The 24,693-nt window shown below is 37.8% G+C and overlaps 1 protein-coding gene across 3 annotated transcripts in view; it reads left to right on the forward strand.

Annotated features, from left to right (window-relative positions):
• The window catches only part of ACBD6 (acyl-CoA binding domain containing 6), a 225,620-nt gene that overhangs the window by 94,268 nt on the left and 106,659 nt on the right, over positions 1–24,693 (forward strand). For all 3 annotated transcript variants that reach the window (XR_009537294.1, XM_060132408.1, XM_060132403.1), the window contains one exon: positions 4,147–4,236. Coding sequence is in view for 2 of the 3 variants with exons in the window: in XM_060132408.1 (XP_059988391.1) it covers positions 4,147–4,236 (90 nt within the window). In the remaining variant the exon portion in view is untranslated. The remainder of the gene's footprint in view (positions 1–4,146; positions 4,237–24,693) is intronic.

Below are 24,693 nucleotides of genomic sequence, written 5' to 3' on the forward strand. Positions count from 1 at the left end.
TTCCTTTATATTTCTGACTGATATTCCATTGTATGAATATGAATTCATTGTAATGTATTTATCCATTATCTTCTGATGGACACCTGGCTACCTTATTATTATCACTGGATTACTTATTATTTTATACAGGATGAAGTAATATCTCCCTTGCTTACTCCTTAACCCTTTAGTTACTAACATTATGGCTTAGTAAATGCTTATAAAGGGAGTTTCTTAAGTAGTGTATTTAAAATCCTTCTGAATTCCCTGATAGCTCAGCAATACCATTTCCTTTTACCTTAGATCTTAGCCAGTGAAGGAGATCAAGTGTTCACTTATTTTAAATGTGTATTAGCTTCCATGCTAGCCACATCTTGCGATCATAAACTGCCACCCAGTCCTACTGCTGTCTGAGTTTTTGAAAGAACGTTGTTGGTTCACTAATGAGAGGTGGGTGGAAGTAGGAGGCTTTGTGTAGTTTCTGGTGGTTGCAGGTGGGGGAGTTCTCACTGTAGCCAGCTGCTACAATGGCAGCAGCAAAGGGTAGAAGATAGGGATAGGAGAGAGGAGGCAGAGACACTACAGGTTATTGGTAGCTGAAGTCAATCAATTGTAAGTTGAAACCCAATTTTTTGGAGAGAGAAATTCAAGTCAACCTATTTGCAGTATTTCACTTCGTAATTAGACAGTACTATACCATATCATCTTTGATAAAATGGCAACTCTTAACAAATTTAAACATACCAACTTTGCCATGTTTTTGTCTAATGTATGTATGGTGTACATGCTTTGTTTGTATCTGTTCTCAAAATACCCTAAGAACATCGAGTTATTTTTCATTTAATTTGTGATATCCAGGAGAAATCTAATTTTTAAAAATTCTGCATGGTTTAAGAACAAGTAACAAAGGATATCAAAGAAGCATATAAAATATTAAGACTCACTCTGTATTTTCCAGAAGGTATGAAAGTAATACCACTTAATAGGTTAGCTGCCACCCTGGACTTTCCAAGCACTTTAGAGTCATTCATCTGTCTGAGTTAAGACGGTATTTGCACCCTTGGTTAACAGATGGGAACTCTTTCTTCCCTGCTGTGTTTTACTGTATTTGAATTCCAGAATTTATCCAGAGCTCTCCAAACAGTGCTTGTGGTTTTCTGCTGACCTAACAAAGATTCCTTTTAATAATGGCTTTCCCCACAAATGTCCCAAATAGTTCTGTGATATTCTTTCAGAAGTTATTAAAACTAGAAGCAGACAAACAATTGTCAGCTTTTGTGGTAACAGTAAAAATAAATTTAACTTGAAAATTTGTAAGAGATTATATCATTCATAGAAGATAAAACAATTATGTCTAAAAATAGGTAAAATATCTCATAAGTTTGTATAAAATCTTTAAGCAAATATAAATTTAATGTGCACCTAATTGATGGTTTTCCTTCTGGAAGAGAAATTATGGAATCCTGTATCTAAACTAATTTAGTAAATTTAATAATTGCATTATATTGGTCCATATATGTTTATGGTTAACAAAGAGAAAGGAGAGAAACCACAGGTGTTTATTTACTGATTTTATCAGTAGGGGTTATGAGGATAGATAGATAGATATGCAGATATCTATAGATAGATAGATATCTATAGATAGATATGCAGATATCTATAGATAGATAGATTTCTATAGATAGATAGATATGCAGATATCTTCTCTGCAAATTACTGGTTATTTATTACTTGAACTAATAATCTTAGAGTATGTTTACAGGAACTCTACAATTTGAAGAAGTAAAGAGTTATCACATTCAGATACCTGGTTGTGCTGATCTTTGTTCATTTAAATGCAGGATATTTGAAGGCAAAAATTCCAAAGCCTGATTTACTTTATCTATGCTTATTTACAAGTATGTTTAATCCTGCTCTTGTTTTTGAACTTCTTAATGCTGCATAAAAATATTAATCATTAGGTGGTCTTAATGTAGCTATCTTCAGCCCTTCTGCAGAAAGTCATTATCAGAGAATTCATTCTAATTCAAGGTTAATTAGTGTACCATTAAAATAATGTGTTACAAAAATTAATTACATTTCAGGTCAGAAAACCTGTTAAAAAGCATAGTGTAAATGTCTGAGAGCACATCATCCTCCTTAAAACATTGCTATACAAGTGCCACCCTTCTAGAAAATATATCAAAAGTGAAAATCACTACTGAGGTCCAGTCATAGGTGTTTCGTGTAAAGTAAATTTTTGGCACCACATATGGGAAATTTAAAATATAACTCCCCATTAACAGTAAAATGCGTTGCTTGTCTGCTTTCCCACCGAAACAGCTAAGGATTTATAATTTAGCATTAGTCTATGTAACCCTATTGGGTTAAACCTAAGGAGAAATCAGGAATCTGGTTGAGAAATAGAAATTATCTGTACATCTTGTAGTAAAAATACTAGATATATTAATATTATGTTTTCTTACTTAACTATTAGGTACTTCTGGTAGGTTCCCTGTGTAAGTCTATCAGGCATCATTTTAACTATGTAGTAATTCTTATTAATAATTTAACATAATAGCCATAAAATGTACAGTTAAAATTAGAACTAAGAATGATACAGACTTTGACATTTTATCTGATTATTTTAATGTAAAAGCTGTGAAACAATTACATTGAACTATAAAATATTTTATACATTGGTATTAGTTCTGAGAGTCTAATTAGAATATCTATCTATTCGTATAGAGGGTTTTGAAATTAGTGCTCTAGTAACACTAAATCAGTACACGTTAGAGCTGGAGAACATTTAACATAGGCAACTCTATTCTCTACTCCACAATACATTTTTTACTTGACTTTTAGAGTTGTCTCCATTTAAAAAATTTTTAGTGGGCTCTGAGCAAAGTAGTTTTGCTGTTACAATAAACTGTGAATGATTTGCCCACGTTTTAAATTTTTTGCTTCCCTTCCTCTTTGGATTTTGTGTAAGCCTATTGCAAAACAGATATTCACAGGTAAGTAAAAATAAATTGAGCAAATGAAAGAAAAAGAAAAGGACAATTTGTAAGGAAGAAGTTGTCTTACTTTTTGTTTGTTTGTTTCAAGAATAGTTCCTGGTTTGATTAGTTGAACTAATAGGTATGTGAAGAGAGTCTGTAAGGTGAAGTGTGTGAGTTTAGAAAAGCTTTCTAGAAAAGTGCTTTTTACTTTAAAGTCATCTTTGTCCCAGCTTATATCTCCTTAAATCTTTTCTAAAATGACATAAAGCAGGGATTTCAACTTAATTTGGAAAAACATTCCATTCTTTAAAAAATGACATCACTACCACCCTGAAAAAAGTAGTGTTAAGCCATACATCACTCATTTCTTCAGAAAAGCCCTTAGCTTTGGGGGTTTTGTTTATTCTTTGGACTGAGTAGGCTCCTTTCATTAACTAAACCAAGACGTCTGACAGTGAAGAAAAGAATTAACACATTGAGAGTAACCGTTCATCCTTGGTAGACAACAGTTAAAATTAATGTTTCATATTTAGTACTTTTGTCTCCTGACAGTTAATATCTATTCTGTTTTACAAGTGGCTTTCACAGTCAGCATTTGAAGACAAACACTAGCAGACTTTACTAATGTTTTGGGGATATTTCAGGGTGTAAATTTGGGATATGAAGGGGAAATGCTTAGTTTCAAAGTGATTAAATTTTCTTACATTTTAAGGAATAAACTTGAGTAAATTTAGATAAACTGCATTTAGATTATGATCTCTACCTAGGTTTAAGTACTTATTTTTTTTTTATCCATAGGATTTTTTTCACCAGAAGTGGACATAATTTAAAACTATCTCTTACCTTTATAGAGTACTTTAAAATTTACAAAGCATTATTTTGTAACTCATTCATTCAACAAATGTTATTGGTTTTATTGTTGTTAGTGTTACCCCCACGTTGTGGGTGAGGAAGCTGTTCAGGCTGAAGAAAGTCACTGGGCTAGTACAGAACAGATTCCAGAAGTAGAACTCAGGACTTTCTATTGATTTCCAGTCTGCTGATTTTCCCATAGAACATTTTATATCAATCATTCTTAGAATAGTTAATCTACATTTTTGCATATTACTCTTTCTTCAGACCTTATATCTATTATATGGTCCCACACTGGATTAACAAATTCATTTATCTTTTTCTGTGTTTTTAGGGCAGAGCTCTACTCCATTGGGCTTGTGATCGAGGACATAAGGAACTAGTCACAGTCCTGCTACAACATAGAGCTGATATTAACTGTCAGGTAAGAGTGATGAAAAGGCAGTTTTTTTAAAAAAATTGGGGTAAAATCCACATAAAGTAAAATTTACCATATTAACAATTTTAAAGTGTACAGTCGAGTGGCATTTAACAATGTGCAACCATCACTACTGTCTTGTCCTGCAGCATTTTCATCACCCCAGAAGTACGCTTTGTACCCATTAAGTGGTCACTCCCTATTTCCCCCTCACTCCAGACCTTAGCAACAACTAATCTGCTTTCTCAGTGGATTTGCCTCTTCTAGATATTTCATATAAATGGAGTCATAAAATATGTGGCCTTTGTTTCTGGCTTCCTTCACTTAGCATATTTTCAAGGATTATCCATGTTGTAACATGTAACAGTACTTCATTCCTTTTTGTGGCTAAATAATATTCCGTTGTATGGATAGACCACATTTTATCAATTCATCAGTTGATGAGCAGTTGGGTTGTTTCCACCCTTTGGCAGTTGTGAATAATTGCGGTGAACAATTTGTGTACATGTTTTTGTTTAAACACTTGTTTTCAGTTCTTTTGTTTCTGTACCTAGGAGGAGAATTTAAGTTATATGGTAATTTGATGTTTAACTTTTTGAGGAACCTCCAAACTTTTCCACAGGAGCTACACCATTTTACATTCCCGCCAGCAATTCACGAGTGTTCCAGTTTTTCCACTTCTTCGCCAATACACATTATTTTTCTGTTCATTAGCCATTCTAATGGGCATGAAGTGATATCTCATCATGGTATGGATTTGATTTGCATTTCCCTAATGACTAATGATGCTGAGCATCTTTTCATGTACTTGTTGACAGTTTATATGTCTTCTTTGGAAAAATGTCTATTTAAGTGTTTCACCCCTTTTTAAACTGAGTTGTCTTTTATATTTAAGATCTAAAAATTCTTTATATATATTCTGGACATTAGACCATTATCAGATGTATGATTTGCAGATATCTTCTCCCTTTTCATGGGCTGTTTTTTCGCTTTCTTAATAATGCCCTTTGGTGCATGTAAAGTTTTTAATTTTGATGAAGTCCAGTGTATCTATTTCCTTTTGTTGGTTGTGCTTTTGGCATCATACCTAAGAAACCTTTGCCAAATCCAAGGTCATTAAGATTTACCCCGAAATTTTCTTTCTTTCTTTTTCTCTCTTTTTTTTTTTGACTGTGGCAAAATATATATAACATAAAATTTACCGCCTTAACCATTTTAAGTGTACAGTTCTGTGGCATTAACTACTTTTACGGTGTTTAACCGTCACCACCATTCATCTCTAGAACCTATTCATCTTCTCCAATTGAAACTCTGTACTCATAACTAGCTCCCCATTCCCCACCCCACCCCCTCAGCCCCTGGCAGCCACCATTCTACTTTCTCTCTTCATGAATTTGACTACTGTAGATACCTCATACAAGTAGAATCATACAATATTTGTCCTTTTGTGACTGGCTTATTTCGCTTAGCATAATGTCTTCAAGGTTCGTCCCTGATGTAGCATGTGTCAGAATTTCTTTCCTTTTTAAAACTAAATAATGTTGCATTGTATGTGTATACCATATTTTGTTTTTCCAGATATCCATCTACAGACACTTAGGTGACTTTCATCTTTTGGCTGTTGTGATTAATACTTCTATGAATATGGGTAACAAATGTCTGTTTGAATCCTTGCTTTCACTTCTTTTGAGTATATACCCAGAAGTGGAATTGCTGGATCATATGGTAATTCTTCGTTTAATGTTTTGAAGAATCACCATACCATTTCCACAGTGGCTGCACCATTCTACCTTCCCATCAACAATGCACAATTGTTCCAGTTTCTCCAAATCCTTACCAACACTTGTTATTTTCTGTATTTCTGATATTAGCCATCCTGGTGGGTGTGAAGTGGTATCTCATTGTGGTTTTAATTTCACTTCCATAATGATTAATGATGTTGAACATTATTAATGTTGAACTATCAGTTTTGGCCATTTGTATATCTTATTTGGAGAAATGTCTATTCATGTCCTTTGCCCATTCTTTAATTGGGTTGTTTGGGTTTTTTTTGTTGTTAAGCTGTAAGAAGTCTTTATATAGTCTGGATATCACCCCCTTATCAGATGCATGGTTTACAAATATTTTCTCCCGTTCTTTGGGTTTTCTTTCACTCTGCTGATAATAGTGTCCTTTGATGCACAATAGTTTAAAATTTTGATGAAGTTCAACTTATGTATTTTTCCTTTTGTTGCCTGTGTTTTTGGTGTCATATCCAAGAAATCATTGCAAAATGCCATGCCATGAAGCTTTTTCCCAGGTTTTCTTTAAGAGCTTTATGATTTTAGCTTTGTTTTTTGACCCAAGTAAAAGGTAACGTAAGGGTCCAGCTTCATTTTTTTGCATGTGGATATTCAGTTTTCCCAGTGCCATTTATTGAAAGGCTGTCTTTTCTTCACTGAATGGTCCTGACACCCCTTGTCAGAAATCACTTGACCATATATGCAAGAGTTTGGGATCTCTATTCTATTCCATTGGTCTATATGTCTGTCTTTATGCCACTACTACCCTGGTTTGATTACTGTAGCTTTGTAGTAATTTTTGAAATCAGGAAGTGTGAGACTTCCAACTTGTTTTTCTTTTTCAAGATGGTTTTGGCTATTCTGGGTCCCTTAAGTTTCCATATGAATTTTAGGATGGATTTTTCTAATTCTACGAAAAAGTCATTGGGGTTTTGATGGAGGTTGCATTGAATCTATAGATCGATTTGGGGAGTACAGGTTTCCCTTGCTCTCTGAAAGTAAATCATTCCTACGAAACCTTTTGTAAGCCAAAATGATGTAAAGCAAAGAAGCAATTACCTTAGGACACATCTTGCTAACGAACGCACAAAGTAAACTGAGATAAAGCACAGATGCTCACACAGTTAAAAGTTATGGTGGCTTCGTGCTGAGATGCACAGTGTAGTTCCTGGAGAAGGAGCTAGATGGTGCCGCTCTTAGTGCTCAGGGTGCACGCTGCCTCTACAATAGCCAGCTGCAAAACAAAGGGCGAGCGCTGGTTTTGCTTTTCACCTTTTTTTGTAAAAGCAAAAATCGTCTTTAGATTTCTTTCGGTTAGCAAAAACAGGTACTAATGTAGGTCTTTAGTAAAAGTGAAGTGGCATAAAGCAGACTTTTGAAAAGCAAGAGATACCTGTATTGTCATCTTAACAATGGTAAGTCTTCCAATCCATGGAATGGCCTTTTTTGTGTCTCTAATTTCTTTCAGCATTGTTTTATAATTTTCAGTATACAGTACGTTTGCCTCCTTGGTTTAGTTTATTCCTGAGTATTTTATTCTTTTTTGACACTATTGTAAATGAAGCTATTTTCTAAATTTCTTTTTTTGATTATTCATTGTTAGTGTTTAGAAATGCAAGTGATTTTTGTGTGTTGATTCTTTATCCTGCAACTTGGCTGAATTTGCTTATTAGTTCTAACAGCTTTTTGTGGAATCTTAAGGGTTTTCTACATACAAGATATGTTCTCTATGAACAGAGATAATTTTACTTCTTCCTTTCCAACTTGGATGCCTTTTATTTCATCTTCTTGCCTAACTGCTCTGACTAGACCTTCTAGTACTGTGTTGAATAAAAGTAGTAAAAGTGGGCATCCTTGTCTTATTTAGGAGTTTGCTTTTTAATTTAGTATAAATTATACTAAAGATAGATACAAAATGCTTTTCCTTTACATAATATTTGTTGGCATATCCCTTCCACTTTAGTCCCCTCGGCCTCCTGGGCTCACCCTGAACTTTTCATCAAGTCTGAAATTTTCAGTTCTAATTGTACTCTCCAATTCATTTCACTCTAAATCTCTTATTTGGCTTTATGGAAATCCTGAGTCCCTTGACTGATCTGCCTTCTCCCATTTTAGTTCATTTTGTCCACTCTCATGCAATTATCCTCATCTTCATTCCCATTCCCTGTTTTTCACCTGGCAAAATGCTAATTCTGATTACAGTTGCCTGCCTTCTATACATCTACACTCTGGGTCTGGGCAAAGCTAGAAAAAAAAATTACTCAGCCTGGATATTATCATAAATCATGGTATCCATCTTTAATTTTGACTGGCAAGTCTTACGGTCTTTCTTACTCTCACATTTTCCCTTATTTCACAGACAAAATAGAAGACCTCTTTATCTCCAACCTGTCTCTCAGCCAGTAGCTGCAGCAACATATATTTCTTGGACACCCCTCAGACACTTCAAATGCACAGTGTCTAACACTGAACTTACCATCTCTCAACAGCCACCGCCCCCGCCCCCCCGTATTTGGCATCAGCATCCACCCAGTACTCCAGGACTCATCCTTTATTCTTCTCTCATTTTCACACCCACTGAAGTCCTATAGGTTCTGCCTGCTAAGTGTACCTCAAATCTATCCACTTCTCTATTTCAGCATTGCCAACACACAAGCTTATTAAATTATTTCAGCAGCTCTCAACTATATCCCTGCTTCTAATCTTGATGTCCTTCGATACATTTCCCACTTTTCATCTGGAGATTCTTTCTAAAATGCTAATTTTCAGGGGCTTCCCTGGTGGCGCAGAGGTTGAGAATCCGCCTGCCAATGCAGGGGACACGGGTTCGAGCCTTGGTCCGGGAAGATCCCACATGCCGCGGAGCAACTGAGCCCGTGCGCCGCAACTACTGAGCCTCCGCTCTAAAGCCCACGAGCCACAACTACTGAAGCTCGTGCGCCTAGAGCCCATGCTCTGCAACTAGAGAAGCCACTGCAATGAGAAGTCCACGCACTGCAATGAAGACCCAACACAGCCAAAAATAAATAAATAAATTAGGGAAAAAAAGAATGAAATGCTAATTTTCAAATGTTCTCTTGTTTACTTTTATTATTCTAAGGTAAAATCTAAATTTAATTTGCCCTATAAAACCCTTCATGATCTGGACCTTGCTTACCTCTCCACTTATTTCTCAGCACACTCCTAGCTTATGGTATGCTGAGTTCCACTGGTTCTGAAGAACTTGACATGCTGCTCACCTGTTGGCCGCTTTTTTTTTTTTTTTTTGAACATCTTTATAGGAGTGTAATTGCTTTACATTGTTGTGTTAGTTTCTGCTGTATAACAAAGTGAGTCAGCTATATGTATATATATATCCCCATATCCCCTCCCTCTTCAGCCTCCCTCCCACTCTCCCTATTTCACCCCTCTAGATGGTCACAAAGCACCAACCTGATCTCCCTGTTCTATGCAGCTGCTTCCCACTAGCTATGTATTTTACATTTCGTAGTGTATATATGTCAGTGCCATTCTCTCACTTCGTCCCGGCTTATCCTTCCCCTTCCCGTGTCCTCAAGTCTATTTTCTACGTCTGCATCTTTATTCCTGTCCTGCCCCTAGGTTCTTCAGAACCTTTTTAGATTCCATATATATCTGTTAGCATACAGTATTTGTTTTTCTCTTTCTGACTTACTTCATTCTGTATGACAGACTCTAGTCCATCCACCTCACTACAAATAACTCAATTTTGTTTCTTTTTATGGCTGAGTAGTATTACATTGTATATATGAGCCACATCTTCTTTACCCATTCATCTGTCAGTGGACACTTAGGTTGCTTCCATGTCCTGGCTATTGTAAATAGTACTGCAATGAACATTTTGGTACATGACTTTTTTTGAATTATGGTTTTCTCAGGGTATAAGCACAGTAGTGGGATTGCTGGGTGATATGATAGTTCTATTTTTAGTTTTTTAAGGAACCTTCATACTGTTCTCCATAGAGAACAGTATCAATTTACATTCCCACTAACAGTATCAATTTACATTCCCACTAACAGTGCAAGAGTGTTCCCTTTTCTCCACACCCTCTCCAGCATTTATTGTTTATAGATTTTTTTGATGATGGCCATTCTGACTGGTGTGAGGTGATACCTCATTGTAATTCTGATTTGCATTTCTCTATTAATTAGTGATGTTGAGCATCCTTTTATGTGTTTGTTGGTAGTCTGTATATCTTCTTGGAAGAAATGTATATTTAGGTCTTCTGCCTATTTTGGCATTGGGTTGTTTGTTTTTTGATATTGAGTTGCATGAGCTGCTTGTATATTTTAGAGATTAATCCTTTGTCAGTTGCTTCATTTGCAAATACTTTCTCCCATTCTGAGGGTTGTCTTTTTGTCTTGTTTATGGTTTCCTTTGCTGTCGAAAGCTTTCAAGTTTCATTAGGTCCCATTTGTTTATTTTTGTTTTTACTTCCATTTCTCTAGGAGGTGGGTCAAAAAGGATCTTGCTGTGATATATGTCACAGAGGGTTCTGCCTATGTTTTCCTCTAAGAGTTTTATAGTGTTTGGCCTTACATTTAGGCCTTTAATCCATTTTGAGTTTATTTTTGTGTATGGTGTTAGGGAGTGTTCTAATTTCATTCTTTTACATGTAGCTATCCAGTTTTCCCAGCACCACTTATTCAAGAGGCTGTCTTTTCTCCATTATATATTCTTGCCTCCTTTATCAAAGATAACGTGACCATATGTGCGTGGGTTTATCTCTGGGCTTTCTATCCTGTTCCATTGACCTATATTTCTGTTTTTGTGCCAGTACCATACTGTCTTTATTACTGTAGCTTTGTAGTATAGTCTAAAGTCAGGGAGCCCGATTCCTCCAGCTCCGTTTTTCTTTCTCAAGATTGCTTTGGCTGTTCGAGGTCATTTATGTTTCCATACAAATTGTGACATTTTTTGTTCTAGTTCTCTGAAAAATGCCATTGGTAGTTTGATAGTGATTGCATTAAATCTGTAGATTGCTTTGGGTAGTAGAGTCATTTTCACAATGTTTGATTCTTCCAATCCAAGAACATGGTATATCTCTCCATCTGTTGGTATCATCTTTAATTTCTTTCATCAGTGTCTTATAGTTTTCTGCATACAGGTCTTTTGTCTCCCTAGGCAGGTTTCTTCCTAGGTATTTTATTCTTTTGGTTGCAATGGTAAATAGGAGTGTTTCCTTAATTTCTCTTTCAGTTTTTTCATCACTAGTGTATAGGAATGCAAGAGATATCTGTGCATTAATTTTGTATCCTGCTACTTTACCAGATTCATTGATTAGCTCTAGTAGTTTTCTGGTAGCATCTTTAGGATTCTCTATGTATAGTATTATGTCATCTGCAAACAGTGACAGTTTCACGTCTTCTTTTCTGATTTGGATTCCTTTTATTTCTTTTTTGTCTCTGATTGCTGTGGCTAAAACTTCTAAAACTATGTTGAATAATAGTGGTGAGAATGGGCAGCCTTGTCTTGTTCCTGATGTGAGTGGAAATGGTTTCAGTTTTTCACCATTGAGAGCGATGTTGGCTGTGGGTTTGTCATATATAGCCTTTATAAAATGTTGAGGTAAGTTCCCTCTATGCCTACTTTTGGAGAGTTTTTATCATAAATGGGTGTTGAATTTTTTGAAAGCTTTTTCTGCATCTGTTGAGATTATCATATGGTTTTTATTCTTCAGTTTGTTAATATGGTGTATCACATTGATTGATTTGCATATATTCAAGAATCCTTGCATTCCTGGGATAACCCCCACTTTATCATGGTATATGATCCTTTTAATGTGCTTCTGTATTCTGTTTGCTAGTATTTTGTTGAGGATTTTCACATCTATGTTCATTAGTGATACTGGCCTGTAGTTTTCTTTTTTTGTAACATCTTTGTCTGGTTTTGGTATCAGCATGATGGTGGCCTCGTAGAAGGAATTTGGGAGTGTTCCTCCCTCTGCTATATTTTGGAAGAGTTTGAGAAGAATAGGTCTTAACTCTTTTGTAAATGTTTGATAGAATTTGCCTGTGAAGCCGTCTGATCCTGGGCTTTTGTTTGTTGGAAGATTTTTAATCACAGTTTCAATTTCAGTGCTTGTGATTGGTCTGTTTACATTTTCTATTTCTTCTTCTGGGTTCAGTCCTGGAAGGTTGTGCTTTTCTACTAATATGTCCATTTCTTCCAGATTGTCCATTTTATTGGCATATAGATGCTTTTAGTAATCTCTCATGGTCCTTTGTATTTCTGCAGTGTCAGTTGTTACTTCCCCTTGTTCATTTCTAATTCTGTTGATTTGTCTTCTCCCTTATTCACTTCATGCATCTGGCTAATGGTTTATCAATTTTGTTTATCTTCTCAAAGAACCAGCTTTTAGTTTTATTGATCTGTGCTATCATTGCCTACATTTCCCTTTCATTTATTTCTGATCTGATCTTTATGATTTCTTTCCTTCTGCTAACTTTGGGGATTTTTTGGTCTTCTTTCTCTAATTGCTTTAGTGTAAGGTTAGGTTGTTTGAGATTTTTCTTGTTTATTGAGGTAGGATTGTATTGCTATGAACTTCCCTCTTAGAACTGCTTTTGCTGCATCCCATAGGTTTTGGGTCATCGTGTTTTCATTGTCATTTGTTTCTAGGTATTTTTTGATTTCCTCTTTGATTTCTTCAGTGATCTCTTGGTTATTTAGTAGCGTGTTGTTTAGCCTCCATGTGTTTTTTTTTTTTTTTGCGGTACGTGGGCCTCTCACTGCTGCAGCCCCTCCCGTTGCGGAGCACAGGCTCCGGTCGCACCGGCCCAGTGGCCATGGCCCACGGGCCCAGTCGCTGCACGGCATGTGGGATCTTCCCGGACTGGGGCATGAACCCGTGTCCCCTGCATCGGCAGGCAGACTCTCAACCAGTGCGCCACCAGGGAAGCCCCTCTACTTTTTTAACATTTTTTTTCCTGTAACTGATATCTAGGCTCATAGTGTTGTGGTCGGGAAAGATACTTGATACGATTTCAATTTTCTTAAATTTACCAAGGCTTGATTTGTGACCCAAGATATGACCTATCCTGGAAAATGTTTCATGAGCACTTAAGAAAAAAGTGTATTCTGTTGTTTTTAATGGAATGTCCTATAAATATCAGTTAGGTCCATCTTGTTTAATGTGTCATTTAAAGCTTGTGTTTCCTTACTAATTTTCATTTTGGATGATCTGTCCATTGGTGAAAGTGGGGTGTTAAAGTCCCTGCTATTATTGTGTTACTCTTTATTTCCCCTTTTGTGGCTGTTAGCATTTTTTGCCTTATGTATTGAGGTGCTCCTATGTTGGGTGCATAAATATTTACAACTGTTACATTTTTTTCTTGGATTGATCCCTTGATCATTATTTAGTGTCCTTCTTTGTCTCCTGTAATAGTTTTTAAAGTGCATTTTGTCTGATATGAGAATTGCTACTCCAGCTTTCTTTTGATTTCCATTTGCATGGAATATCTTTTTCCATCCCTTCACTTTCAGTCTGTATGTGTCCCTAGGTTGAAGTGGGTCTCTTGTAGACAGCATATATATGGGTCTTGTTTTTGTATCCATTCAGCCTGTTTGGGTCTTTCAGTTGGAGCATTAAACCATTTATATTTAAGGTAATTATCAATATGTATGTTCCTATTACCATTTTCTTAATTGTTTTGGGTTTGTTATTGTAGGTCCTTTCCTTCTCTTGTGTTTCCTGCCTAGAGAAGTTCCTTTAGCATTTGTTGTAAAGCTTGTTTGGTGGTGCTGAATTCTCTGAGCTTTTGCTTGTCTGTAAAGGTTTTAATTTCTCTGTCAAATCTGAGTGAGATCCTTGCTGGGTAGAGTAATCTTGGTTGTAGGTTTTTCCCTTTCATCATTTTAAATATGTCATGCCACTCCTTTCTGGCTTGCAGAGTTTGTGCTGAAGGATCAGCTGTTAACCTTAAGGGGATTCCCTTGTATGTCATTTGTTACTTTTCCCTTGCTGCTTTTAATATTTTTTCTTTGTATTTAATTTTTGATAGTTTGATTAATATGTGTCTTAGCGTGTTTCTCCTTGGATTTATCCTGTATGGGACTCTCTGCTTCCTCGACTTGATTGACTATTTCCTTTCCTATATTAGGGAAGTTTTCAACTATAATCTCTTCAAATATTTTCTCAGTCCCTTTCTTTGTCTTTTCTTCTGGGACCCCTATAATTCGAATGTTGGTGCGTTTAATGTTGTCCCAGAGGTATCTGAGACTGTCCTCAATTCTTTTCATTCTTTTTTCTTTATTCTGCTCTGTGGTAGTTATTTCCACTATTTTATCTTCAAGGTCACTTATCCGTTTTTCTGCCTCAGTTATTCTGCTATTGATTCCTTCTAGAGAATTTTTAATTTCATTTATTATGTTGTTCATCATTGTTTGTTTGCTCTTTAGTTCTTCTATATCCTTGTTAAACATTTCTTGTATTTTCTCCATTCTATTTCCAAGATTTTGGATTATGTTTACTGTCATTACTCTGAATTCTTTTTCAGGTAGACTGCCTGTTTCCTCTTCATTTGTTTGGTCTGGTGGGTTTTTACCTTGCTCCTTCATCTGCTGCATATTTCTCTGTCTTCCTGTTTTGCTTAACTTACTGTGTTTGGGGTCTCCTTTTCGCAGGCTGCAGGTTCGTAGTTCCCATTGTTTTTGGTGTCTGACCCCAGCAGGTAAGGTTGGTTCAGTGGGTTGTATAGGCTTCCTGGTGGAGGGGACTAGTGCCCGTGTTCTGGTGGATGAGGCTGGATCTTTTCTTCCTGGTGGGCAGGACTGAGTTCTGTGGTGTGTTTTGGGGTGTCTGTGAACTTACTATGATTTTAGGCAACCTCTCTGCTAATGTTTGGGGTTGTGTTCCTGTCTTGCTAGTTGTTTGGCATGGGGTGTCCAGCACTGGAGTTTGCTGTTGAGTGGATCTGGGTCTTAGCGTTGAGGTGTAGATCTCTGGGACAGCTCTCGCCGATTGATATTACATGGGGCCAGGAGGTCTCTGGTGGTCCAGTGTCCTGAACTTGGCTCTCCCACTTCCGAGGCTCAGGCCTGACACCCAGCTGGAGCACTGAGGTCCTGTCAGACACATGGCTCAGAAGAAAAGGGAGAAAAAAATAGAATAAAATAAAATAAAGGTATTAAAATAAAAAAAAATTTTAATTATTAAAAAATAAAAAAGTAATTAAAAAAAGAGAGCAACCAAACCAATAAACAAATCCACCAGTGATAACAAGCACTAAAAACTAAACTAAGATAAACATATAAATCAGAAAGTAGTCAGTCTCATACAGCAAACCACAAGTCTGCAGTTGCTCCCAAAGTCCGCTGCCTCAATTTTGGGATGATCATTGTCTATTCAAGTGTTCCACAGATGCAGGGAGATCAAGTTGATTGTGGAGATTTAATCTGCTGCTCCTGAGGCTGCTGGGAGAGATTTCCCTTTCTCTTCTTTGTTCCAACAGCTCCTGGGGTTCAGCTTTGGTTTTGGCCCCGCCTCTGCATGTAGGCTGCCTGAGGGCGTCTCTTCTTCACCCAGAAAGGCGGGGGCTAAAGGAGAAGCTGATTAGGGGGCTCTGGCTCACTCAGGCCTGGGTGAGGGAGGGGTACAGAATACGGGGTGAGCCTGCAGTGGCAGAGGCTGGTGTGACATTGCCACAGCCTGAGGTGTGCCGTGCGTTCTCCTGGGGAAGTTGTCCCTGGATCACGGGACCCTGGCAGTGATGGGATGCACAGTTCCCAGGTGGGAAGGTGTGGATAGTGACCTGTGCTCGCACACAGGCTTCTTGGTGGCTGCAGCAGCAGCCTTAGCATTTCATGCCCGTCTCTGAGGTCCACGCTGATAGCCACAGCTTGCATCCATCTCTGAAGCTCATTTAGGCAGTGCTCTGAATCCCCTCTCCTCGTGCACCCTGAAACAATGGTCTCTTGCCTCTTAGGTCCAGAATTTTTTCCCAAACTCCCTCTCAGCCAGCTGTGGTGCATCAGCCCCTTTCAGGCTGTGTTCACGCAGCCATTCCCAGTCCTCACCCTGGTATCTGACCTCTGAAGCCCGAGCCTCAGCTCCCAGCCCCCGCCCACCCCAGCTTGTGAGCAGACAAGCCTCTCGGGCTGGTGAGTGCTGGTCGGCACCGATCCTCTGTGCGGGAATCTCTCCGCTTTGCCCTCTGTACCCCTCTTGCTGAGCTCTCCTCCATGGCTCCGAAGCTTCCCCCCCACCCACTCCCCGTCTCCACCAGTGAAGGGGCTTCCTAGTGTGTGGAAGCATTTCCTCCTTCACAGCTCCCTCCCAGAGTTGCAGGTCCCGTCCTTATTCTTTTGTCTCTGTTTTTTCTTTTTTCTTTTGCCCTACCCAGGTACGTGGGGAGTTCTTGCCTATTGGGAAGTCTTAGGCCTCCTGCCAGCATTCAGTAGGTGTTCTCTAGGAGTTGTTCCACATGTAGATGTATTTTTGATGTATTTGTGAGGAGGAAGGTGATCTCCACATCTAACTCCTCTGCTGTTTTGAAGGTCCTCCTGTTGGTCTTCTTAGATACTGTTTTCTGTCTCCTTTGTTCTCCCTCCTAGGCCTCAGTTTACACATCATTTCCTTCAGGAAGCCTTCCTTCACTCTGACCAGATAGACACCCCCACTTATATAGCTCCCTGTTCTTAAGCTCATCAAAGAGCTACCACAGTGCAGTCACCTTGTTTTGTAATTCACTGTTTACATGTCTGTCCTCAGCACCACCGTATACAGGTACCAGAGTATGGTTGTATGACCAGTGCCTCGTATGTCTGACATATAGTCAGTGCTCAGTAAATATTGAACAAAGGAATATCAGCTTATAAAGAAGTTGACAAAATGTTAGAAAAAATATATCATGACAAGCAGAAAAGACCAAAGCATTTACCAGAACCTTTGGGGTATCCTTGTTATTTTATTAGAATAAATACTTCTTTCCCCGTTAGACATGTGTGCATTCTTCTTGGGCCAGTTCCCTAGCTTCGAGTCATAGGTCAGACTCATAACCTTAAGCCATATATATTTCACTGATTTTTTTTTTAGTAGTTTGTATATATACAAAGGAAAGAAAACTCAAAAAATGCAAAAGACTAACTTTAAATAATTCTTTCTCCTATCCTTGTTTCAGAACTTTGATGTTTTAAGGAATATTAGCATTTTCATTGTGATATAATTATTATTAAAACTTTTCTTCTAGTACTTTCATCATTTCATGGTTTCTGTGATCCATTTGTGTCACATGTATGCAATAGGAATTTTATTTTTGTCCAGATGTTGCCAGCTTTGCTTTTGTCTAGATGATTAGCTAGTTGTTCCAATAATGTTTATTGAATAATCTTTTCTCTACTGATTTGAAGTGTCTTCTTTTTATAGTCTTACTTCATCTACATATTTCACTGTGTTTCTCGGCTGTTCTATTGTTCTGTTTTTCTGTTCATGTACTTGTGCTATGCTGTTTTAAGTATTGTAGCTTCAAAATATGTTTTAATACCTGGCAGGATAGATTACTTAATTACTTATTCAGAATATTCTCTATTATTTTTGCTTGTTTATTTTTCTTTGTGAACTTTAAAATCATCTTTCCAACCCTCACTTCCCCCAGTCACCACCAACACTAAGTTAAAAAACAAACAAAAACTTATTGGTGCACTCATGACTTTTATTTGGTTTGCATTGTCAGGGGTAGTATTTTAGAGGGAAGTGTCCCTAGTTTAGGCTCAGCCTGAAGTTTTTGCCTGTGGATTTCTTGTATTCTATTTGTTTGAGTATTATAAGACAAACAATACAAAAAACTGCTGTACGTGGCTTTATAGAATGCTCTTTACCTAACACTAAACTTTAATGCAAAGTAAAAGTTCCACGTAGGTTTTAAGGATGGATCAGTTGGGACTATATGCCTGGCCAGTGTTTTCCTTGCCCTCTTTGTTTTCATATGACCACTCTGTGTTGCCCCTAGCATTGGTTTTCCTTTATTATTGACAGTCCTAATCCATATGATCTAGCTTCAGTTAAGGGAATGCTTTTGGCTTTGTCAGTTTGGGTTGCTAACATGCTTCCAAATCAGAGGGCTTTTGGAGATTAACTCTCAGAATAGCTTTCCCCTTGTAATTTCTTCTTAGGTTTCCTTATTGAAAACTCTTTTCAATTATAAACAATACAAACATAATAAATGGAAGGAAATGTTCATCTCCCTCATGACTCAGTCTTTCTGAAACAACATTATTATTGACTGGCCTATTGGTTGCCAAAAAGGAAAATCAATTTTATTAGAAGTATTTGCTTGGCCACAGATCTTGGTACTAACCCAGCAGAGACAGGCTGATGTTATCAAGTATCTGAAGACTAATTTTTACCATTAGCCTGAAACGGAGTAGTAATTAAAGATATGTCAACGTCTACTCTGTGTTTTCCTGTCATTTTTACCTTTCAGTATATCTCATATATACTTCTATTGCACTGCAGTTTCTGCATTCTGTGACTCTGATGGAATTGGATCTTTTAATTTTATTTCTGAGAAAGATCCTTTATAGATTTCATTTGTTATCTGGCAGTATTATGGACACAGTTTTGTCTTTTCCACTGCTTGGTATTGATTTTTAGTTCAGCTCTGGAAGTTAGGTCCTTAACTACATTTGAGATTAGGATATGGGTTAAATACACACCCCACCCCCACCCCCGCCAGACCTCTTGAGTAAGTTTGATCTTTAAGTCCTGGAGAATGATTAAAACCACTCTAAAAGCACATTTAAAAGTATTCGAATGCTGGATTTATTGCTAGACTTCTCAGATTTATAGTAAAGTAGTGTTAAGGAAATAAGAGAGGTTGGGGGAGAAGTGGGAGCGTCTGTGGTGTTGGATGTCTACACTGTGTCCTGGGTGTTAAGCACTTCCAAAGAAGAATATTTTGAGTGTTACTGAAATGTTTAAGGACTTTGTGATTTATAAATTACATAAACTTATGGTTTATATAATGGCACAGAGCTACATACCCTCTCACTGAATACCTTCATGACTGTGTGTTATAGAAAATTTCAAAAAACATGAGATTTAACCAGATTTATTGCAGTGACCATTTTGTAATATATACAGATATCGAATCATTGTGTTGTATACCTGAAACCAATATGATGTTATATGTCAGTTATATCTCAGTTTTAATAAAGAATACTTGTGAAATGAAAGAATCTGAAAAGAAGAAATGCTATATGCAGATATAGTTTTATGAAATAAGTAGGAAATATATATTTTAAAAAAAAAGAATGGGAATAATGAGAATTCTAGATTATTCCAGGGTATTGTGGGGCTTAAAATGACGACAGCAGCTCCTCTACCTCAGGGCTAGCCTACTGTTCTTTGGCCGAGTCTGCTCTTCCCCAAGTTCACCAGGCATATTGCTGCCAGTAGAGCCTTCCCAAGACTGCTGTTTATTGTGTCACTGACCTGTTCAAAACTCTTTAATGACTTCCCTGCTTATAGAATGAATTCCAAACTCTGTAGATTTGAATTCAGAGTTCTCTATCATGGGTTGGGGGGGGCGGCGGCAAGAGAAAAGTATATAAAGCAGTAAATAAAACCATCTGTAATTCTATTGTGTGTGTGTTGGGGGGGGTAGGATATAAAACAGTTTTTTAGTATTTGCCATGTACCAAGCAGCTTATGTATAGTCATCACATTAATCTGATAACGTAGGTATATTATTTGCATTTTCGTGATAAAGAAACAGAAGGCATAGAGTTAGTAAGTGACAAAGTTTAGACTTGAACATGTTCTGATTCCAAAGCCCAAGCCCTTATCCTCTCCTCTGTAAAATTTGAGTACATTTCCTTCTCATCTTTATTTTTTCTGCTTACATGTATATAACATATTTTAAAGATAGTTGGTACATTATTGCACACAGAGTAGTTTTTCTTAATTATCTAAAATACTGAGATATAAAATACATTCAGTGAGGTACATACAGTACAAAAAATTAAGTATACAACCTAATGCGTTACATATATGTGTGTGTGTATCTGTGCAACTGCCATCTATATCAAGTTAGAATACTTCCAGAACCCCTTGCAGGTTTGTTTCCATAAGCTACTTCCTGTCACTATCAATCCTTCCACCCCCGCTCTGAGGTAACTATTATTCTGACTTCCATCATCATCAGTTAGTTCTGTCTCTTCTTTAAATTCAGGTATTTAGAATATTATAATAATATTCTTTTGGATCAGGCTTACTATGCTCAATAAAACAGTTGTAAGAGTCATCCAGGTTGTTACGTATTTCATTTGTTCCTTTATTTGTATTGCTGTGTAACATTTCATTGTATGCATATACCACAGTATATCCATTCTCCTGTTGATGGATATTTAGTTTTTAGGGGCTTTTTTCTGTCCCTTCAGTTTTAGGCTACTATGAATAAAGTGCCTGTGAACATTCTTGAACATGGACATATACACATATATTTCCATTCCTCTTGTATATATACTTAGGAGTAGAATTGCTGGGTGGTAAGATAACTGTGTTTAACCTTTTGGGGAACGCTATGGTTTTTCAAAGAGGCTTCCCCATTTTACATTCCCACCAGCAATGTATGAGAGTTCCAGTTTCTCAACATCCTTGTCAACATTTGTTATTATCAGTCTTTTTGATTACACCCATCCTAGCATATCTCATCGTGGTTTTGAATTTCATTTCCCCTGTGGTTAATGATGTTGAGCATCTTTTCATGTGCTACTGACCATTTTTATATGTTCTTTTTTTTAATAGTATATGATTCATGATTATTTATAAATTTATTTATAAATTTATTTATTTTTTAAATTTATTTTTGCCTGCATGGGGTCTTCATTGCTGCGCGCGGGCTTTCTCTAGTTGTGGCAAGCAGGGGCTACTCTTTCTTGTGGTGCGCAGGCTTCTCATTGCAGTCGCTTCTCTTGTTGCGGAGCATGGGCTTCAGTAGTTGCAGCACACGGGCTCAGTAGTTGCAGCACGCGGGCCCTAGAGCATGCAGGCTTCTGCGGTGCATGGGCTCAGTAGTTGTGGCTCGCGGGCTCTCCAGCGTAGACTCAGTAGTTGTGGTGCATGGGCTTAGCTGCTCCGCAGCATGTGGGATCTTCCCAGCCCAGAGCTAGAACCCGTGTCCCCTGCATTGGCAGGTGGGTTCTTAACCACTGTGCCACCAGGGAAGTCCCTTTATATGTTCTTTAGGTAAATGTCTATTCAGATCCTGTGCCCATTTTATTTTTAATTGGGTGGGGAAAAAAAAGACATAGGAAGCACAGTAAGGTTCTCTAGAAGCAAAATCTGTTGAGGGATGTAATGGACTCAGGGCCAGCCTTTTGAGGCAAATCATCATTTGTGACTCATATTACCATCCTCTCATCTGTCTGAGATATTTACCTGGGTGAAATCAGCTTTGAGGACTACCATTGGTGACCTCAGAGGGAAAATATGTCACAACAGATGCCTAAAAGGTGTGAATACAAGGGAGTAGGTTGGAAGCTTTGCTTAGGTGATGGTATTAGTAGTGGGATGAATGAAGACTAACTGAGTCAGACCTTTTATTTTGCTCTTGGCATTTTTAAAAAACCTCCCTAAATTCCCTACCCACCATTAGGAGAGACACCCCCCACCCCCCTTCAAAGAACAGGGACTAGGGTAGTTTCATGGATTCATCTAATTCCTTAAGGGTCTCTGTACCTTGAACAACTAGAGCAAACAGTTACTAACAGTGCCTATGCCCATTTTAAAAATTGAATTATTTGTCTCTTTATTATTGAGTTGTAAGAGTTACGTATTTTGAGTGTAAATCCCTTACAAAATATATGATTTATAGGGAATTCCCTGGTGGTCCAGTGGTTAGGACTCTGCACTTCCATTTCAGGGGGCAGGGGTTTGATCCCTGGTTGGGGAACTAGGATCCCTGTGTGCCATGCGGTGCGGCAAAAAAAAAAAAAAGTGTGTGTGTGTGTGTGTGTGTGTGTGTACACACATATATATATATACACGATTTATAAATATGTTCTTCCATTCAGTGGATTGTCTTTTCACTTGCTTGATAGTGTCCTTTGAAACACAAAAATTTTTAATTTTGATAAAACCTAATTTATCTATTTTTTAATTTTGTTGTTTGTGTTTTTGGTGGTGTTTCTAAGAAACTATTGCCTAATCAGAGATCATAGTGATTAAGCCTTTTTCGTCTAATAGCTTTATAGTGTTATCTCTTATGTTTAGGTCTTTGATTCATTTTGAATTAATTGTGTATGACGTGAGATAGGAGTCTGACTTCATTCTTTTAAATATGGATATCCAGTTGTTTCAGCATCATTTATTGAAAAGACTATTCTTTCCCCCATTGAATTGTTGTAGTACCCTTGTCAAAAATCAATTGACCATAAATGTGAGGGTTTAGTTCCAGATTTTCAATTCTGTCCCATTGATTGATATCTCTACCCTTAAGCCAGTACCACACTGTGTTGATTACTATAGCTTTGTAGTAAGTTTTGAAACTGAGATGTGTGAGTTCTCCAGCTTTGTTCTTTTTTTCTTTTTCCAAGATTGTTTTGGCTATTCTGGGTCCCTTGAATTTCCATTTGAATTTTATAATCAACTTGTTCATTTCCACAAAAAAATAAAGGCAGCTGAGATTTTGATAGGGATTACATTGAATTTGTAGATCGATTTGGAGAGTAGTGCCATTTTAAGATTTTAAGTCTTCTAATTCATGAACATGAAGTGTCTCCCCATTCATTTATATCTTATTTTATTTCTTTCAGTGCTTTGTAGTTTTTAGTGCACAAGTCTTACACTTCTTTTGTTAAATTTATTCCTAAGTATTTTATTCTTTATACCTCTATTTTAAATAGAATTGTTTTCTTAATTTCTTTTGTGATTGTTAATTGTTAGTGTATGGAAATACAATTGATTTTTTTGTGTTGATCTTGTATCCTGCATTCTTGTTGAACTCACATTTCTAATAGGTTGTGGGGGGGGTGTTCTATATACGTGATTATGTCATCTACAAATAAAGATATCTGAATGCCTTTTATTTCATTTTCTGGCGTACTTGCCTTATCTAAAACCTTCAATAAAATGTTGCATAGAAGTAGCAAGAGCAGACATCCTTGTCTTGTTCCTGATCTTATAGGGAAAGTATTCAGTCTTTCACCATTAAGAATGATGTTGGGGGCTTCCCTGGTGGCGCAGTGGTTGAGAGTCCGCCTGCCGATGCAGGGGACACAGGTTCGTGTCCCGGTCCAGGAGGATCCCACATGCCGCGGAGCAGCTAGGCCTGTGAGCCATGGCCGCTGAGCCTGCGTGTCCAGAGCCTGTGCTCCGCAACAGGAGAGACCACAACAGTGAGAGGCCCGCGTACTGCAAAAAAAAAAAAAGAATGATGTTGGGATTGATCCATTTAAAATAATTAATTAATTAATTAATTTATGGCTGCATTGGGTCTTCATTGCTGTGCGTAGGCTTTCTCTACTTGCGGCGAGTGGGGGATACTCTTCTTTGTGGCCCATGGGCTTCTCATTGCAGTGGCCTTTCTTGTTGTGGGCTTCAGCATTTGTGGCACACAGCCTCCATAGTTGTGGCTCGTGGGCTGTAGAGCTCAGGCTCAGTAGTTGTGGTGTATGAGCTTGGTTGCTCCGCGGCATATGGGATCTTCCTGGACCAGGGCTCGAACCTGTGTCCCCTGCATTGGCAGGCGTATTCTTAACCACTGTGCCACCAGGGTAGTGATCCATTTTTAATTGTTAAACTAGCCTTGCTTTCTTAGAATAAATCTCACTTGCTGGTTTTAGTTTGGTAATATCTTATTTAGAGTTTTTGCATCTGTAACCGTAAGGAATACTGATTGACCTGTAATTTTCTTTCGTTGTAGTGTTCCTATCAGGTTTTGTTATCAGTTATACTAGCCTCATAAAACTAGAAGGGAAATATTCCTTCTTTATTATCTGAAAGAATGTGTTTAAGATTATTATTAGCCATTCCTTTAAATCTTAGGTAAGGGGTCTTCAGTTCCAGGCAAGACTCATTTCTCCCTATTCTTCCTCCTAAGTACAGGTAAAAACCCAACTGCGAAAGGCAGATTGGGGACCTAGAGAATTGAGGAATGACACTGTGGTGACTTCTCTTGAGTTTTCTTTTTGCTTCCTATGTAACCTGAACTGGGCTCTTGAGAAACCCACATCCCAGAAATGCCAGCAGGTATAGAAAAGAAAAACCTGTTTTCTCTCACCAAAGGACAGGGAAAGAGGCAGTCTAGCAGAATGGAACTTTTCAATAGTATTCACCCTACCCCAGCCAAACACCATACAGAAAGACATGTGCCACCCTTTGCAATGCTTGGAGGTCAAGAGGTAAGCCTAGACATCCCCTGGCTGGTAGCAGACAATGCTTTCCTTCCTCACCAGGGTGGTATTAACAGAGGCTGAGCAGGAATCCTGGACTTGCACCTACTGCACAAAAGTAGCAGGCAGTGCTCCCTTCTCCTGCAAGGGTGGTATCAGTGGAAGCAAAGTGGTAAACTTGGACAACTACCCCCCCACTCTAGAAATAAAAGCAGTAGTAAAATGGTACTTACCCCCCTTTCCAAACAGAAAGTGGTGCTGTGGGGGTGGCGGTATTTCAGAGAAGAGGAAGCTGGAGAATGGGGTTCTTTAAATTTATGTATGGAGTCC

This window comes from Lagenorhynchus albirostris, chromosome 2, assembly GCF_949774975.1.
Source record: "Lagenorhynchus albirostris chromosome 2, mLagAlb1.1, whole genome shotgun sequence".
NCBI classification, from domain to species: Eukaryota; Metazoa; Chordata; class Mammalia; order Artiodactyla; family Delphinidae; genus Lagenorhynchus; species Lagenorhynchus albirostris.